Here is a 20,032-nt window from a genome sequence, read left to right on the forward strand (position 1 = left end):
TTTCATTGGTATCATGAAAAGTAAGCAGTTACAGAATCACAGAATGATGCAAAAATCACAGAGTAACTGCAAAAATATCAGCCACGAAAGTAAAGTAATATAGGGCTATGTATAAAACTACTGCGTTTAAAGATCAGCAGTGAAACGTTCAGAAAAAAGAACACCAAGTGGAATAAATAAATGACAATACTTTTCATCATCGCAGCATGAATTCTTAATTACTGTAAAACTTTGAACTTGTTTTTCTTTGTCTGTATTATCTGCCCTTTAAATGCAAAATTTTCTATAAATGCCTAGCTGTATAATTTTTTTTTTTTTTTTTTTTTTTTTTTTTTTTTAAGAACTCCATGTATTGGAGTACCTGCGTATCTTTTTCCGTTATTATGTAATTAAGCTGAAGAAAAACCTCAAAAAGCCAAACACCTCTCTTTAATTGAACTCATGCTCAAACAGAAGAGAGCTGTTGTGGAATGAGTTTGTAAATAAATGCAATGCAGAAACCGATTCACAAAATCCACCAGACTACTTGCTTTAGTAAGCCGGGGGGGGTTGTTGAATTTGTATTTAAATTGCTTTTAACTTTAGTAAATCACAAATTAGCCTTTTATCTTTTTTTTTTTAAAGAAAAGAGTATCACTTCATTTTTGAAGTATTTTTCCAAATCAACAAATACTTAAATGTTTAAAACTTTTAAAATGTTAGACAGCTGAATTTTCATATTACTTTTATCATCACAGATTTTTTTCTCCTTTCTTTCCAGTAGTTACATTTTACGCATTTTACACCTAGAGACAAGAAAGCAACGACTGTTTAGGTAGCATCATTACTAGGTTAACTAATAGATGGGTCTGTAGCATAACACACACTGTATCCTTTGAATTCTAGTCTCAAATAGATTAAAGAGCTCACTCTAGAGACCGAGTTCTTCAAGAGAGCTTAAAAAGTTACAGTGAGATACAGAGTATTTACTTTGTACCTTCAAATTGAGATGTACAGGATCTAAAAGTAAGGCACATGATGTAAGCAGGGTGATGTGAACCGACTGAACCAGGTACATCGCTCCCATTTCAACTAACAGGGACTCCAGAGAGCAACTACCACCCCACCGTGCAAAGTACCCCTGCAAACAGAAAGGAGCATATCCATACACTGCCTCTTTTTTGGATCATGAATCACATACCTCACATAAATATTGGAGAGCTGGAGTTGCAGAGTCCTTTTCTGATAGCAAGGAGGATATGTGCTTAACTGGCCATGTTTAAATCACAGCTGGAAGAGACAGTAGGAGAGCTCCACCTTTTTAATGCAGTCAGTTGATTAAAAATGTTTGTCAAGAGAACTGGGCACCGTTCCCCGTAATCCTCCCTCTTCACAAGGGCCAGCTCAATGTGCCCTGACACCTCCTGTCTCATCTCTGGATTGTAGTAGAATGCAGATGACCCGCATGAGCAACGAAAGAGTGCCCTGGACTGACAAACATGCCCAAATTCAGGCTTCCTCCGCAGTCCTAACATGAATCTAAGTTCAGCAGTAAAGTCATGTGGGAGCAGGCTTTTTTGGGCACAGGCACTTGAAGTTTTCTTTCAGCTTTCAAAATGAGCCAACGGGTTTTAAGCTTATTAAAACACATTAATGAGAAAGAAAAATAAAATAAAAAAATTGAGACACAAAATTCAAAACGCTTCACTATTAGACCACCCTACCTGATTCGAAGTTTCACTGATGGCCTCCAGAAGCTTTTCAACAGCCGCTTGTAGTCGAGAACTGATATTTAGAATGAGTTCTTCGTTTTCAGGATCTATTTCCACTCCACTTTCTGCGAGGTGTTGGCTCAGCAGCCCTTCATCCGTAGCTCCGGACCACATGTTCATTTCATCGCCTCCCATACTACCACCATGATATGAGGAACAGGACTCTGCAGAAACAACAGTTAACTTTTCACACAGACTCTCAACACTTCAAAACATAAAAAACTGTACATCTGAGTTACGATTAGAAATACAAGTCATAAAACGAATAAAATATTTATGTTGGGCACAAAGACAGAAAGGGAAATATTGCATACTAAAATTTAGACTAACAAGATATACAATGTGTTGACTAAAAACAAGCCAAAGGGAAAGAGAAAGGAGATACTAACAGAGAGTATTTTAGACATCCTTTCAGTATGCTTTTGGGCTCTGAGGCTCAGCTTCAAACCTTTATTACTATCAGTAACCCTTACTACTTTGAATAACTTTCAATAATGACTTGCAAGATTGTCTTTAAAATAAAACCAGGTAAAAAAACCCCAGACTGTCAGTCCCTGTTTCAGCAACGCCCAGCTACATTAGTGTGCCGTTGACATAAAAATGTTCAAGTTAGCGATTCAAATGCACAGACTCTAGTGAATAAAGGGAAAGGCACACACATAATTCAGACAGCTTCTCAGGACAAACAGACTAGAATACAGAACATCAAAATTCAGCATTATTATTAGCGAACTGAAAATTGATTAAAGTGGGCAGCTGAACAAATCAAGTACAGTGCAGGAGGACTGTAACTGCCCCTATTAGTGGGCCAGATGGCACCTGCCTACTTCAAATCATAGAATGGTTCGGGTTGGAAGGGACCTTAAAGATCATCTAGTTCCAACCCCCCTGCCATGGGCAGGGACACCTCCCACTAGACCAGGCTGCTCAAAGCCCCATCCAGCCTGGCCTTGAACACTTCTCAATCTTCCTGAGGTCTGATTCAGTTTAAGGGCATTATCCATTCTGTCTGAAAAGCAGGAGACACAAAGTTTGCCTCTGGTATTAAACTGATAGCAATTCATCTAGAATTGCTGTATTTCAAATTCAGGGCTGTATTTAAGCAAGATAAGTGAAAACAAACTCCCGAGTGTTTTTTAAAAAAATCACATTTTCAGTATGAAATAACAATACAGTAGTACATCACGATGGTAGATAACTACTGTTGATATCGTGTTTTAAAAATGAAGAAGTGTTATGTCATTAGGCTGTTAGATTTCAAATGTCAGAAATAAATGGTATTGTGGAAAGTTTTTTAAAATGAAAGTTTATTTTAATGAAGCATATTTCTGAAATATATTTAAAATAAAATAATGTGTTGTGTGTGATTTTTTGTTTGTGATTTTTTTTAAACAATTAGACATTGTTTTTGCTTAAGGTTTTCTCAAAAAAAACCCCTTACTTTGGGGAAATAGCAGTATGACCAAGTGAATTAAGAATAGTCAATGCCTGTTGAGCAATAAAGTTGCAGTACTGGGTTATCTTTGAATTCAAGTTCCTGGTTACTCCATGAATTGTGACTGCTGAACTGGAACAGTTTGTTTAGTTACAGAAATTGAAATGAAATGATACAAGGTCAATTTTACAAATTGCCTTTAAAAAAGCAGTTAGTACTCTTGTTGGATACAATTTCCTTATACTTGCTCTTGCCTCTTAACCACGTATGCAAATAACATTGGAAATACGAGTCCTCTTAGTGATGTTGTTTGAAGCTAGCAAGAAAGTCAGATTCTAGTTTTCAGATTTGTTTTTAGTTTGTTTTTTTTTTTTAACTTGAAACATGATTAACCACCTAGTTTACTTACTATACTCTTATACCTGCAAACATTCTGATAATATCTACACATTTATTTCATTATGGATGCGCTGTATATACGACCCATATGAAACAACCTAATCTACAACGATTTTAGTTTAGAAAGGTTTTGTTTTGTTTACTTTTATCTTGTAATTGCTAATATTTTTTAAATGGAGATGTATTTAGTAATTTTTTTCTTCTAGTTATATAAGACTACTGTTTCATATCTCCTTTTAGATATGTGGGACATAATGTTACAAAATCTTTTCACACTCCTAAGGGAAAAAACAGAAGCACACTATATGCATGAATGGAATGAATAACCAGACAAACAGAATATACATTCGCGTGGCACCTTTCATCTACACAGGATTTCAAAGCACTTTCCAATACTGCACTTCAGAACTTCAGTCAAAACCTACTGCAGAGGAGTCACCCTAGCAGTGGCTGGCGGTCCTTTACTGCCAGCACACTAAATTTTTGCAATGGGTTTATACAGCATAAAGGCTTTCCCCATCCTTATAATCCACCCCCCTGCAGTGTAAGGCGGTCTGCAAAATGAACAATTTAATGTTTTATTCAATAACATTCTGATTTCTCACCACCCAAATTTGTCTTGGCTCTGGGTGTCTCAAAATACCAATGGCGATGCAGAAGCTTTAATATCCTCACAGTAGAAAGGACCTTCATTTAAGATGGACACCCAGCAGCATAAGTATTTCCAAATGCTGTGCCAAAGTATTGGTTAAACACTGGGTCGAAGGAAAACATATTCCCTACTGAGCCACCGACACACTTAACTGCAGCACCTGATGCTCTTTGGAGGCCACCCACCTTAAGTACTGACCAGGTCTCACAAAATAAAAGCCCACAGTACAGTAGCACAGCTATAAACAAGGTAAAACAATGACATATTAGTTATTGCACAATCTAATCCTTTCTTGATGGAGCACAAGTTATCTATGTAATGTTCCCGTTTCTCCCTCTTGGGCTTAGCCCATGATTCATGTCCTATAACCCTTATATTTTAGTAAATTATTTACTTGAGAGGTACAGCTGAATTGTGCAATGAGTGTATGCCAAATACAAAAATAAACATTATACAAAATTACTGGAGAAATGTGCAGCCTGTTGCAAAATCATCTGAACTTCCGGCTGTCTGGAAACTTTTAGAGAAAAACTTAAAAACACTGATCGCTGCTCAGCATGTAATCTTTTAAAAGGCAGGCCCGGAACATGTCTCTTACATTAACATATCACTAATATTATTACTTTTTCTTGCAAGTGACCAGAACAGTACAATTTGGCCTCCAAGAACTCATGACAAGACTTTAAATTCGCATTTTGCTTATGTCAATTCTTTTGGAATTTGCTTCCATTTCTGAATAAATACAAAATAAATCAATGTTAAAATATAATTTTTTTATATGAAAAATCTCAGAACAAAACATCATAATTTACCTGAAATATAACTATAAAAAAAAAATGAGGAAATAAAAAGAGCTGTCATCTAAAGTATAATTTGGCATGCGGAAACTTTACTACTCTCAAACATAAAAAAGGAAATCTAAAAAGTATCAAATGCCCACAAAACCTGTAATAATTATGTTTATGCGGTAGGGCTGGCAACTCAAGGAGAAAAAACAATGGCAAATGATAAATGTAGATGCCCATATTATAATTTCTACAAAGTGGCATTTAAGAACAGGAGTTCACGTTAAATGTCTTCCTAACTGCAAAGTGAAAATCTCCGTATCTTTTTCCCCTGAAAATGGTTTTAGTACAGCATCTTTCCAGAAGATTTTCAGTGGTGGAAGCAAGAAGCAGATATGTCAAGTCTCATTAACCGCCCCCCGGCAGCTAAATGCCTAACCCCCTTTTACTAATCCTTATAATGCTGTTCAACCTCCCACCACAGCAGAACTAAAACTAAATTCTCTGTCCCCCAATTTTCTTTTTCAGCTAACACAAAATAATAAATAGAATATAACCGGCTCAAATAAAAATGTCTTCTCCTTGTGTAAACTCTCTGCTTGTAACAAAAAACCCGACAAACCAGCAAAGGTTCATATTGTTTCCTTTGTCACAAAGCTTGCAGTTCAGCACGTCAGATGTCATGGCCCACTAAATCTTAAGAAAAGTGCTTAATTTTACAGTCCTTACTCAGAAGTTTCAGATACAGAAATTGTTCATGAGCTGCCAACTGACATTTACGAAGCAATACATATTTTGCATCATGTAGAGCCAGTATCTCAGCTTACTCCTGGGATTCCACTGAAGAATTAAGGTTAGGGGTTAACAAGCTTAAAACAAACAAAAGAAAAATACCAGTTTTGTGGCGGTTAAGTGTAGAAAGCTATTTACTACTTTGTTCCTGGTACAGTGTTTGGAAACAAGTAGCTCAGAAAGTAGGTAAAAGGGTTTAATGCCCAAGGAATGCCATAACCGCTTAGGCTTCTCCAGAGCAACCTGCATTACTGCAGTCCCTCGATCCAAGGTACAACTCCCATCTGAGGGAGGAGAGCAGCAAAGCCTGCTGGCTCTGCCACGATGAGTCCCGGCCCAAATCTCCAGATGTAATTAACTCATCAGATTACTTCGCACAAATGCTGTTTGCTTCCAACGATATGTTTTATGACTGAAAGTTGAACTTTACTCGCTCTGCTAGAAATAAAATCCTGTGCTAGCCAATAACCTAGGCAAGGTTCCAGACAAACCTCCATATACTCTATAAATCAGGTTGTGGTTATAAGTATGTGACCTTAATGATTTAGCTTTGTAAAATGCTGACACTCAGTAAAAACAGTAAGCTGAGTTTTGCTTGTCAATAAATATGGATTACATTCAGGAGCTCATCAAGAATTCACTGTATTAAACATTATTTTTTCTATCTTCTTATTAGATTGGTACAAATTTATTCCTGTCTGTTTGGCTAGGTATTACAAAATGCAGTAACATGCACAGGTTAAAATATAGTAGTGTCTACCTATTTCTTACTGCCAGAAAACAACAGGGAAAAATTTTAAAAGCTTATGCCCTCTCAGACCATTCAGTGGAAGTATAGGAAATGAATAACAGCAGTCCTGTGGCTGAAAACGCTAATAGGATTTGTCATCTAATTCCATTTGAAGGAGGATCAAATGCTTCAGCTGACGAAACAGCCTGACTGCTACTATGGCTGGCTGACGCCAGTGGCAGAACTTTGTACACAGCAAGGATTCTGGTGTGTCATTTGGAAAGGAAGAAAAAGGGAACTGTGAATACAACATCAGAGGTACATTGCAAGCTATACATTCACCCGTTACAGCCACTGTAAGCTTGGGTCGTCTTTAATCCTCACTCTTTTCTTTGGTTTCTCCTCCTTTCATAATTATTTCTGAGTGTAAGGAAACATGTAAAAAAGAATACTGGAATAAACAACTGGTATGCGGGCAGCTGGAATGCCGCTCTATACGAAGGAGGGGCATTACAGTAACATAAATTGCTTTGCTACAGAACGGTGAAGCCTTACATGCCTCTTCAAAATAAGCTAATAGCAAACACAAGAGTTAAACCAGTCAACCTTGGCCACTAGCACAATGGAATAGAGTTGTCTTCTATTTAAGAGAGTACTCTTTCATCAGAAGACTTCACAAGAAATTAACAATACATTCCAATTACAGGGCCTGCTGTGCCTTTAGACAGCAGTATTATGAAAGCAAGGTGTAAGTCTATATTGCACCCACTCAAAAAAACAAATAAAGGAATTTTTGAAACTGTGTTTTTCTACATATATGTAACGCAAATAATCCATATTAAGGATTGTTAATGACAATCATTAGTGACAAATACAAGTATACACATTGCTGTGCAGGAGCGGGCAGAAGGCAAAGGCAGGTATTGTGCATTCTACATGCCCGTGCAGAGCAAGCGCCTATGAGAGCAGTGAAGGGCAACAATCACGTATGAGCACTTTGGACATACAGTTATGTATTCATTATCTGAGAAAAGGGAGCAATATTCTCAGCAAATGAGAATGAGGGAGAAAAGGAACAGGCATGACAGAACTACGAACGAGGTGCAGCGAATGCAGTAACACCACAACACACGTAACTGCGCCAACGTGTGGTCACTGCCTTCCTAACCAGAACACAAGTTTATTTCTTTGGGCAATAAATTTGGGTGAAAATCCCAAGGCTTTTTGCACACCTCAGAATATCCAATGAGAACACGAAGAATACCAAAAAGATTATTAATAAACTGCTGATTTTAATAAAGAAAACTTATTTAAAATGCAGTTTACATAAAATTTAAGACTACCTGAGAATACAAAAGGAAGTGGTGGTAAACTTTGAGCCTGGTCACTGCTCCTTTTACCATTTGGCTCGGAAACTGTGTGGAAAATAGTTACCAGTGGTTGAAGATACTTTTAACTGTTTTAATGTACGCAAACTCTATTCATTTCCCACCCCAAAGAAAAGCACAAGAATACTTCGTTTTGAAAGAAGTGATTCCTTTAATTACAGTAGCAGATGTTCTCAATCTTTAAGGTCTCCTGGACAAGTATCAAAAATTAAGGCCAGAAGTTTAGTTATCCAATCTAAAATTTAGAGACAAAGGCAAAGCCTCAAAAGCCTGAGTTTTCAAAAAATAATTTTCCTCACAATTAAATACAGTGAAATGTGCAAAACACAAACGTTAGGAGGTTTTTTTAATGAAACAGCAGTACAAGCATAAAGTGCTGTTAACTTGAAGAATTCAAGAATTCTTAGATTGCCGCTGTACACATTTTGTCGCAAACAACCTTCTGAGTAATCAACTGAGAGAGATGTCACTGTGCTACAAAGTCATACATCCTTTCTTAATTTGCTCCAAGGCTTATTGTGACCTATATTTATAGCCAGAGTGAATAAATAATATTTAATAATCTACAATTTGAATGGAACAGGTAAAGTTCATTTACCATTTGTATTATTACTCTGTAGTAGATGCTTTCTTAACTTAAATGTAGCATTTGACTTCCAGGTCTCTTTCTCATTCACGGTAGTTAAAATTCCAGCCAAATCCAGATGTATAATGTGTTTCAGGCTGATCTGTTGTACATTGCCTCCTCCTAAGATCCAGGATGAACGTACACAACCTTAACGGCCCTAAATGGCAATATGATAGCATCCCTGTTCTTGCCCAAAAGAGAAATGGACAGAAACTATCCTAGTACAATCACAAGAAATTACACAGAGTCTGGGAGAGTTCTTAAGACACTGGTAAGCAATTACCTGCAACATTAAAATGCTCCTTTAGGCTTGCGCCAACTAGCACTCCTCCAAACAGCTGATGGGCAAGTCTTGGCAGTTAGAAAGTTCCTGGAATGGTTTCCAAAAGGCTATTTGCATGCAACCACCCTCTTTAGGAGGCTAAGGAAGTCCACAAGCATATATATACAGGCTGTCCCATAACGGATGGCCTCAGCGACCAGTAACATCCCTACATACCACTGGTAGAGATACAGCCTTTGACACTATTTCCTGTCCCCCATACATAGAGAGGAAGGTGTAAAGTTGGTGGAAGATGCCATGGAGCTATGTTTCATTCCCTTTCTCTTTGCCTTCTTCAACAGGAACATATTTATTTTTGTATTTATCAAACACTTCCCCATTCTGCTGCAGGCTTTGCAACAGGACCCTAGATATGAGTCGTAACTGGCTTGAGGCATGACCCAGACAACTCCTGAAATGTCACTTAAGTAAAGAGGTCACGTGCATTCAAGTGACAAATAGTTTTTTAAAAAAAAGTTTATTTTGTATTAAAAACTTCAAAACTAAGGTTATTTAAATATATAATAGAAGTATGCAAATGCTACTTGTTATGAAATAGAAAACCATACAAGCAGTACCTTTTTCATATCCCACATGGATACAGGGTTTTACTGACTCCTCTGTTTCTGTGTCCCATCCAGCTGGTTTGGAAGGCTGGACTTTCCCAGTCCGATCCAGTAACCCAAGAACATGGCGACCAATTGTCTCCTCCATGGCCACAGTCGTCTTCACAACTTCTAAAAGAATCTTCATGAGTTTCTCATTAGCCTTCTGAAAAACATGCCTGCAGGCCAGAAACTGATCAGTCCTTTGATTTTCCCCTGCTTTCAAAGTGGCTTTTACCCCTTATACTTCCTTGCAACCAGGAAAAATTAACAGTTGAAGCAGTAAAATTAAGATTTCTTTTTCAAGACTAAACCCCACATCATATAATAAGTATTACCATATATAACTATTAACATCAATATATATGCAACTATACAATAAAAAACTATAGATATTAAAATATAATCATAAATATTAAAAGCACAATTGTCTTAAAAGTCATTCTTTTTACAAAATATGTAAAAATTCAAACTATTTAGCAACATTTGTACTTTTTTCTTGATATTTTATCTAGTTATACTTTTAAAAAAGAGGTCTACATTTGCCTGGTATTCATTTTAAGCTCACTCTTTTCTCAAAGTTACAATTAAAAAGATTGTTCCTCTGCACAGATCAAAAAAAGTTATGGAATAGTCAAAAAGTACTATCAAATACAAAAATTATATTCATATAAACTTATTTCACATACGTACATACAATGTGTATACAAATACATGTGTATAAATGATGTATATGATTTTATGTGCGTGTAATATGAAAGATACAGTAAAACAGGCTAAGATTTGTCCCATCCTCTATGCTGTTACATTGGTAGGCTTTATAAAAAAAACCACCTTGCTTAATCTAAAGTATGTATACTTAGAAATATGGTTACCTAGAATAAAATTGCCATTATCATCAGTCAGAATAAAGCTTATAAATACTATTAATTTAACAACAAGAACATGATTCTCAAATTTTTTTAAATAATAGTGTTTTTTAAACAGTTCTGAGCACCTTTCTTTGGAAAGAAGAGCCGAAGATATTTCATCAGGTTTTCTTCCTCCATCTTCATCCTCAAAGACCTGCTCTCTCACATCATTTTGGTTTTCAGTTTCATCCTGAGTAAGTTTTTCCAGAGGGAGAGAAGACAAAAAGAACAGAAATCCTGTCATGCCAGAATTAACATATTCTTCTTACACACAGTAGAATATGAAATTTAAACCCTAAATTAGTCGTGTTTTGTTAATAAAACTGCACCAAATTACAAATCACGAACTACTCTTCCTACATGGAAAAATTAACTAAAACATAAATAAAAACAAAACAGGAAATCCAAGACAGGACCAATTAGAAAGAACTTTGTTATGCTGATTAAGCAATCCTTGTACTTTCTGTTGGTGTTGCTATAGCAATATGAAAATGTGAGTTTACCTGAGCGAATAGCTATAGTAATAATCCCCACCCTCAAGCTATTAAACTAGCTTCTGCTTACCTGAAGTAAAAAAACTCTGTCTACCAGTATCACCTCTTGATTCTTAAATCTGCTCTGTTCAAACAATACTCAACATCTTTTTGGAAAATATATTACATAAAAACAGTAGCAGCAAAACCAAATCTTACAGGTTTTACATGCCACAGCTGCCAAGAAAGTCAAAGTCCATATTTACCTCTGTTTGCGTGCTGCTGTTTTGTAGCTCACAAATCAGCCTCTCTTTCCGTGAAACAGAATGTTGTTTTAATGATTCCAGTTCTTCTAAAAGCATTCTCTCTCTCTCTGCAACCAGGCTGTCATTCTCCATTGAGACACGCTAAGAAAGAAGCGTTACAGAGGCACACACAACTTTTTAAGCTTCTGAGTATCAGTGAGTCCTGTCACTTCCAATTTTTTACATATTTTGCACAATGAAATTTCAGTCCACTTCCTTAAATGTTACAGAGAAATTGAAAGCTTTCTAGAATGGAATATAGCTAACAAATACTTTTGGTATCTTACACCTTCTTTAAGATTTTCATACAATTTGTATGTTCTTTCTGAAACATTGGTCACAATGGAAATTGGAAAGTTAATTTCTAAATATCACATGTTTTAGTACATGTTTTGTACAAGAAAAAAGATGAAAATAAGTTATTTTTATAAAAAGCCTACGCACACTCGCTTTTAGAAGAGCTAGAAGTGTTCATGGCTTAAACACGATGCATACGTTCCTATGCGGTTCTTATGGATAAACATCCTTGGCGTTAAAAACCGGAGAAAAGCCAGCAGCGTAAGTCCTACTTAATTTTTTTCATCAGTTTCAGGAATTTGAACCCCTGATGAAAGATGCAGTTGCAAACTGACAAAGAGGTAAAAGGAGAAAGGACGTATATATTGAAAGGAAAGATTACCAGGATAAATGATAGAAGGACACCTACAAAGCAGCAAGGAGAAACAGACACCTGAGATTGCTGGGAATGACACCTAGCACACAAGTGACTGGCTCTCTAGGTTCCCCAGATTCTTGAGCCCAAACTTAAACAGAATAGAACCAGGTTTGGATAAAGTCTGAAGGAACCTAAAGCTTCACTCCACAGTGAAATCAAAGAATTTTAGATTTCACTGATTACTCTTGCCACGTGCATTTCTGTAACGTTACACTGTTGAAATTAAATCAGAGCAAGACAAATTCTTCTGGATTCTGTTTACTTCATCTTTCAAGGAAAAGAATCCTTGAAGACAAGTCTATAAATTACATTATTTTTGAAGACTTAATTATTAAGATAAATTAATGAGTTTCATTAGCATCTATACTATAGGCTTTGAAGAGATGCAGAGTGATGGCAAGATAAGTTTAAAAAGGCAAAGAAACAGTCATGTTTCCCACCAAACCCCATAGACTTTGTTTCATTTTAACAGTCAGTAAGGACTTAATCTCCCATGATTTAAAAAAAAAAAAAAAAAAAAAAAAAAAAAAAAAATGGCCAAAGCTCAATACTGTTTGAGTTCGGACCTCAAGGGGGGATGAAGATAAATGTATATAGTATTCCATATAAATTAAGAATAAATTCTATAAGAATTAATTAAGAATAAATTCTATAGTATTTCTAGCCATGGCTGGTGGCTTCATTGATGTAAATGGATGCCAGCCTGCATCCTGCAGAGGGCCATGGATCTGGAAGGTGGTATGGTTTGCAATGCATCTGCACTCACTCTGCTGGATGCTGTGCAGCACTGCAGGCTTTCTCAAGGTTTACAGAAGTCTAAATTGATACGTCACTGACCGAGCTTTGATTAAAGAAATACGCGTTTTATACATATATGTGTGTTTGTATGTACACACACACAAATAGATAAGTGTGTGTGTGCGCATGTGTGTGTATACATGCATATAGTAAATAAGTGCGTGTCTCTCAATATATATAGAGATACAAGAATAAATAAACATAAATCTGCCTGGTGATGTCCCATTGTTTACCCATGTTAACTCAGTGAGTAAAAACCCATATTACCTCAGCTAATTGCACTTTAAGACTCTCAAGCTCTGCTAAGAGTTGCTCTTGATTTTCTTTTTGCCGTTCCATTTGCTGCATGTGCCCTTGTCTCAATAATTCCGTTGCCTGCTGGTGTTCCTGATATTGCCGTACTAGCTCCTGTCGCATGTCTTCCAAACGTTCCTCATATAACAACAGCTGACTTGATGTTTCTGTGTCTGATGCTGTCAGCTCACTGTAGCGCTGAAACATTGGAACTATTTTAGCATTTTATGTTCAAGGACAGTTTCTAGTAAATACTTAAATAAATTTTAGGAAATACTTTCACAATTAAAGCAGCTATCACGAAAGCATTATCTTGTTGCCTGCTTCTTGGAAGGTCCAGCCTTAGAATTACTCTCCATTCAGAAGACAAGTTTTTTAACGGTGAACAGTGCTAACTTATGGTTTTTAGCTGGCAGGGGTCTCAACAGAAAACGCAGTGGCAGACATACATGTGTGTGAACAACATCAGAAGTTTGAGAGGGCAATATCATACAAAATAAGAATATTAGTTTATTCACTATCAAGATAATGCAAGATTAGAATATTTAACTGTTACACAAATTTGAAAGTTATTTTTGTTTCAACTAGTGCCAAATTTAATTAAAAAAATAAACAGGATGAAACTATGGAGTCAGAATTTATGACTGTTTTTAACCATATTTATTCCACACCTTAATTCCCATGCTGTGTTTGTGAAATGCTAAATATATACTTCACATGTTACAATAAAGGGTATCAGCTGATATCCCTTATCACAAGGGACTCAAACTCTTTAAACACTATTTTTAATCTGTTCCTTGTATAAAGACTAGAATATAACCTAGCTTACAAAAAGTCTTTATACAATTTATTGCCTGCAATACCATTTTATCCGTGAAATGGAATAATCTATTTTCATGTAACCGGTGTCATATTCCTTTCCTTACCTACAGTCAGGTAGAACATAGGGAAGAAGGATAGATAATTTAGGTCTAAAGTTGTCACCCCTTTGAAAGGGAAATGTTTAATTGGAATTTTCATCTTAATTTCTTTGTTTGCAGTTTTCTCATTAAAATGAACTGTAAATCCATTGGAAAGATTATTCAGATATGGTTTTATACACTGCCAATTTTTTTTTTTTTTTATTTTTATTTTTTTTTTTACACACTTACCGGTGTTTCTTCTGCTGTAAGCCCTTTGACATGGGAAAAAAGTTCTTCAGAAATCACTGATTCATGTGTGGTCTGTCCTAATACACTATCAGGCTTGCTATTAGAATGAAGCTGTTCTCCAAGTGAGTTGATCTGATCAGACTCTTCATTGAGTTCCTTGCAAAGTGATTTCAATTCTTCTTCATGCTTACTGCCTTTTTCTGTTGCTTTTCTAAGAGGGCCATCAACCTCTTCTTCACCACATTGCTTTTCAATTTCAAAGTGCATTCTCTGTTGATGTACGATCTGTGTTTGTGCTACTTCTTCCTTCTGCCTAGCAATTCTTGACAATTCAGTCTGTTTGGCAAATGCTACGCTCATTGACACAATTACCTGAAAAACAAGAAAAATCCGTATTAGTTTACACTTCACAGCATTTCCTGTTGCTAAAGAAATCTCATTGCTGATCATCAATAATATAAATAAATTACTAAAAGTTCTGAACTGTGATTTTTTTATTATTATTTTTTTACAGAGGAAAATAGAAAGGTAAAAGAACATAGACATCCTGCCAATCTCATCAACAGTCACATCTTAAAATACAGACATACTGTATTTAAGGTAGCTTAACCATGATGCTTTTTTTTAATTAAAATATACATTTAGTAAAGAATTACCTAGTTATTTTTAAAAAAGATTCTATGAGCTGACTTTAAAAAAGTCCTGCCATATTGACATAAAGGCAGCTGTGCTAAGCTTCCTCTAACCAAGCATCCTTTGTAAACGTTTCACTGACATGGAATTTTGGGCTGTATAAAGACAGCAGTGCCATGTGCTTAATACTCAGCACAGGTATTTTACTTAACCAGAACAAATACAGGCATTTATAGCATAAGCTACAAAAAGCATGAAAAAACAGTATGATAAATACAGAAATGTTACACTTGAAAAGAAAACACCTAGCTAGCCAACCGTGTACTTTGCTTTCCCATAAAGAAGGGTTTTCTTGGCAGCAGCAGAGAGAAACAGAACTTTTACTCCAGAAACATGGATTACTGAAAGGAATGTCATCATCCTGTGCTGGCTACAACATTCTTCTTAACTCTGACTGTAAGCCTTTTTAAGAAGTATTCCTTTTTTTTTTAAATTCTTTTAAGTTTTTAATTTCTGTTAATTAATTTTTTATTTATGACACGATATAATGAAAGCAGAGATAATTTTTCATTCTGCAAAGAAGCGAAAAATTTGTTGGAATTCAAAAAGTAAGCAAATCCACAAAGAATTTAATATACTTTACCTATAAAATTTTAATTTTACTTCTCATGTTTTAGAGAAAGTCACCAGATCCAAATAAAACTATGCATTTTACACAGTGTATTAAAATGCACAATAAATATGATCAGAAAATAGTGTGAAACAGATAAGTGCAAAATCTTTTGAACTGACCAGCTGTTAAACCTAAAGTGGCAAGAAATCCACTCTCTAAGCCTACGGATTTTCTAAATAAATTCTTGTGTCAAATATGGTTGCAAGTTATCAATTTTCTTTGAAGTTTTTAAGCAAAACACCCTTTCCCCCCCCTTCATGAACATGTTATGTTAGGAATAGGAGAGACAACTAAAAAAACCCAAAACATTTCAGATTTTTTTTCTTTTAAGACTTTCCCCTTTCAGAACCAGAATGAAACAATTGCTTGTAAATAAATCAAACAAAACTTAGCATACGCCATTGCAACTGTCTGAATTGTCAAAAAAGGCAAATGAAAGTGACAGTATTTTTAAAACATATTTTGAAGTAACAAAATAAAAATAATACCTTTGCTATTTCTTCTTCTAATCTTTCTTGGTACTGTTTTTCTAGCATTTGAACAACATCCAGATCATTCTGCATTTCAATTTCACCAGCAACCTGTAAGAAAACCATGAAATCTCAGATCATACATTTGTGGTTTTATTTCATTAATTTAAAAAGTTTCAATCTGACTGAGATTTTTTTTTCCTCGATTAGGTTACCTTCATTTCATGCAAACCACATAATTTTGTACGACAACATAAAAGAACTGGGTAAAGGACTTTGCCTTGTTTTCACTTCAAAATTAATTTTAAAAGTTGAATTTGCAACAGCTGTTCTTCCAGCACTATTTGAATTGTCAAATGCAGAGAAAAGAGATACGAAAGCACAATCACAGTACAAAACAGCATCGCTATTTTTCAAAACGCAAAATTGTTAAGCCAGGTTTCCAGGAGGAGGAGGAGAGGAATGTATGGAGTCTTTTCCATTTGCATTTAATTTCTAAGATCTTTGGGGTTACATTTTCAAAATTTCTTCTAAACTGTGCTGTCTATACTTAAAAAGTACTAGGATTTCATGTAAATTGCTCTTCTCCCATAACTAGTGTTTAAAGAAAAGTCACAATATTTTAAAGACTCCTGAAGAAATCCCAGAATTTGAACCCTAATTTTTTTTCACCTTAGTAAGAAGCAGCCTAAACCAAATGTCTTGTTTCAGAGAAAAAATTAAAAAAAACCAAACCAAAACAAAAAAAGCCACCAAACCACAACCTATAAGCAAGCTTTATTGGTCATGATTTCCAGAAATGTTTTTCAGCAAAATTAAAATATTTTTCCTCTAACATGGACCGTCTAATAGTATAACATAGTATTAACGTGATAATTACTTTACTACTACCAAATACTAGTCCATATTTCAATTTAATCTTAGAACCTAAAGCATCTGAATTGTATTGACCACATGTATATTCTCTGTCAACTGAGTTACATACCTCCAGTGCTTCATCTGTTCTTTGCTGATGAAGATTTTCACTGCACTTCACTTCCCTGAAGACTTCTTTTAGCTTTATTTGTGAATCTCTGGATACACTAAAAAAGAAAGAAGAGGGGGAAAATAAAAAAAATGTCCAATATTTCAATATATCTTATTTTTCCTCTATTCAAATATGCATTATATGGATATATACAGACAAGATATATTTAAAGACCAGTAACTGCAAATATTTTCTTCAGAACACACATCTTTCCATGCCATGTTTCTTTTCTGATGTTGCAATAGGATATACAATCAGATGAAAACGTCCCCCCAGAATTCCTAAGCTTGGCCACAGCCATACTCCTACTTAGATGTTAGTTTAAAAGACGCAGCAACAAACCAGGTATGGAGACTGAGTATGCAACAGATCATTCAAAAGGTTACTGACTACGCCATTAAAAGACACTTACCTTCAAGCTTGAGATGTAATGATACAGATCTCCGTACTAGGTTATTAGAAACCAATTTATGTACTGATCTATGAACTTTTCCTGTAAAACTCCCGTTTCATTTTAATGTTTAAAACCTGAACTTCAGGAATGAAAGCTAAGAGAATGCAAATCTTCATAGGAAATTTTTTCCTCTACTTTGTTAGCTTATAAATACCAATAATAGCTCTAAATGCTCATTAAAACAGACGTAAAATGAGTTTTGAGTATTTTAGGTGAATAGTTATCATGGATGAAATCAGAACACTAACTACTCATTTAAAAAATAATTTAGAAATCATATATGAATATATATAACTTGTCCTGGCCAACACACATATAGCATATAGCAGTATACAGTTTCACAAAATTCATTTTGAAAATGCTTGTGACTTGTATTTTTTTTTAAAGGATTAAAAAGTAATTGATTAAGAAGCCATACAGTCCCTTAAAATCGAGCTCAGGCTAATAAATGTGTCTAAAACTACAATGTCAGTCTTACAGGTGCAAAAACATTTTCAGAATTTGGACCTCTTCTCACCTTAAAACAAGTATATACAAGTATTAATTCATATGAGTAAAAAAAATCGGTTATTTTATTTGCCACTTGCAAGACTAGAAAAATATTTGAAGGAATGAACGGAAAACTGTTTAAAAGTCAGAAAAACACAGATGGCGAAGAAAAGGCTGTGATCAAACAATAAGGGAAAACCAGCTCTTTGGGTTCTGATTAGTCATGGTTGAAGGAAAACACTTTTATCTTCATTTCTCTTAACATCTAAGGATTAATCCTACACAGTCCTTTTGCTTTTTAAGAGAGTACTGTGGTAAGTATATAAAATATTTAACAATTTCTAGAAACATCTAGACAGCTTTTCCCGCTTCTTAGTAGCATCTCCTATTGCCACTGTGTCTACCCATTTCCCTTTTACAGTTGGGCACTGGTCTGACTAACAAACCCTCAGAGTTCTCTCTCACACAAGGGAGATTCAGATAAAATAAAAATGCAGAGAAACCAACTGATTTGTAGTACAGTAAATGAAACAAAAGGAAGGAATACAAGGGTCAAAAAGAGAAAACAGGAAACCAGAGACGACCCTGAATACAGCACAATTAAAAGCATCCACCACTCCTTGAACACATCCAAGGAGACAGTGAAAGAATCAGGGAACAGAAGCAGGCTCCGCAATTGTCATGATTCCCCCAAGACACTTGCACCTCTTCCAGGTTTGGATGGCCACAATGGTCAGGGCCAGGAGGAGGCTGATGAGTATGTCCCATGGCTTGGAGACAGCCAGAATGTGTTAAGTGGACCTCAATTCTGCCCCAAACCTTATTGCTACATATCATTCTAGAAAATCATCAATTTCATGCAACTATGCTACATGAGATGTCTTTAGATGTAAAGCACATTGCCTGGAGTTTCGAGAGTTAAGAGGTGCCTGTTGACTTCGAAGTTTTGAAATTACTGCTAAAAAGCTCATACATATGAAATGACAGTTATGCATTATTCCAATTCTCAAATCTTCCTCTATTAACTACAAAAATGTAATAAATTCTAGGTGCTGCACTACTTAGTTTGCAATGTTGATGTCATTTCTTCACAACACTCAACTCTTGAAGGAACGAAACAACCTAAGGGTAATGTGATCATAAAGAATTTCTCAAATTTTTAAGTAAAACACGTAGCTTTACATGAATGGTTATTTGAAACACTTCTTTTTGTACAAAAGTGCAAAGTTATAAGCATTAAAGAATGGATTAATACCTCATGTGATCAGAGGCTACCCCAGCACTCTGAAGCTTATCCTGCAGGTGGACAATCTCTGTAGTGTACCTCTCTTCGCTTTCTTTCAGTTGCTGCTGGAAATAGGACCTGAGGTGTTCCAGTTCTTGAGCATGCCTTTCTTCAAGTTGTGTTTTAAGGTTCCCTATCTCCTTCAAACAGTATTCTTGAATCTTAGGATCTATATGTAGGGTATTGGAAGGGCGAGGAGGGGGGAATAAATTACATTAGTATAAATTAACTCTCTCACAAGTTATTAGCAGTGATGGACTGAATAATTACTGTAGTTAAAAATTTCTTCTGATATCATATCAATTACTTTTCCATAACAAATAATTATAACTTAATCTTCCATTTTGCAAAACTAGATTTGATATGGGTAACGGAACTTTAACTGTGGAAAACTGAAAAAGACTAAACCAAAATTTTCACAGAATATAATTCCAAAATATTTCAGAGATTTAAGAAATTCAAGAGCATCATACTGCAAAATCTGCAAAAATCTCTTACATGCTTCAAGTTGCAGTAAGCTATGAAACAATTAAAAACTGAAGTCATTGCCTCGTCTCTCTCTCTTAATATACATACAGTAAAACCAGCACATGCATCTTTTTTACCCATTAGACCCTGTGAAGGGTTCTGGAAACATTCCTTTCTTGTTTCCAAATGGCTAGGTTCCTCTTCTTTCCTCTTTTCTAAAGAAGACAGCCATGGTTCTTTGACCTAAAAATAATCCAGTAAATACAAATAACAAGTTTGCCTAGCAATAATGCAAAAATATTAACTGTAACTATAAACATGTAAGAAAGATTGGTGGCCAATGTATAAGACAGTGTAACCAGTGTAACAGTGTGTTTCATTTTACAGCCTGAATGACCA

At 35.4% G+C, this 20,032-nt stretch overlaps 1 protein-coding gene across 8 annotated transcripts in view; it reads right to left on the bottom strand.

The window, feature by feature from the left end:
* AKAP9 (A-kinase anchoring protein 9) overlaps positions 1-20,032 on the bottom strand; it is a 121,232-nt gene that overhangs the window by 41,858 nt on the left and 59,342 nt on the right. For all 8 annotated transcript variants that reach the window (XM_054189348.1, XM_054189344.1, XM_054189347.1 and 5 more), the window contains 10 exons: positions 19,771-19,876; positions 19,136-19,334; positions 16,896-16,992; positions 15,929-16,021; positions 14,135-14,506; positions 12,957-13,181; positions 11,138-11,278; positions 10,485-10,588; positions 9,461-9,666; positions 1,704-1,915 (listed from right to left, as the gene is read on the bottom strand). In XM_054189348.1, the coding sequence (XP_054045323.1) occupies positions 1,704-1,915; positions 9,461-9,666; positions 10,485-10,588; positions 11,138-11,278; positions 12,957-13,181; positions 14,135-14,506; positions 15,929-16,021; positions 16,896-16,992; positions 19,136-19,334; positions 19,771-19,876 (1,755 nt within the window). The remainder of the gene's footprint in view (positions 1-1,703; positions 1,916-9,460; positions 9,667-10,484; positions 10,589-11,137; positions 11,279-12,956; positions 13,182-14,134; positions 14,507-15,928; positions 16,022-16,895; positions 16,993-19,135; positions 19,335-19,770; positions 19,877-20,032) is intronic.

This window comes from Rissa tridactyla, chromosome 2 (assembly GCF_028500815.1).
Source record: "Rissa tridactyla isolate bRisTri1 chromosome 2, bRisTri1.patW.cur.20221130, whole genome shotgun sequence".
In the NCBI taxonomy this organism is placed as follows: Eukaryota; Metazoa; Chordata; class Aves; order Charadriiformes; family Laridae; genus Rissa; species Rissa tridactyla.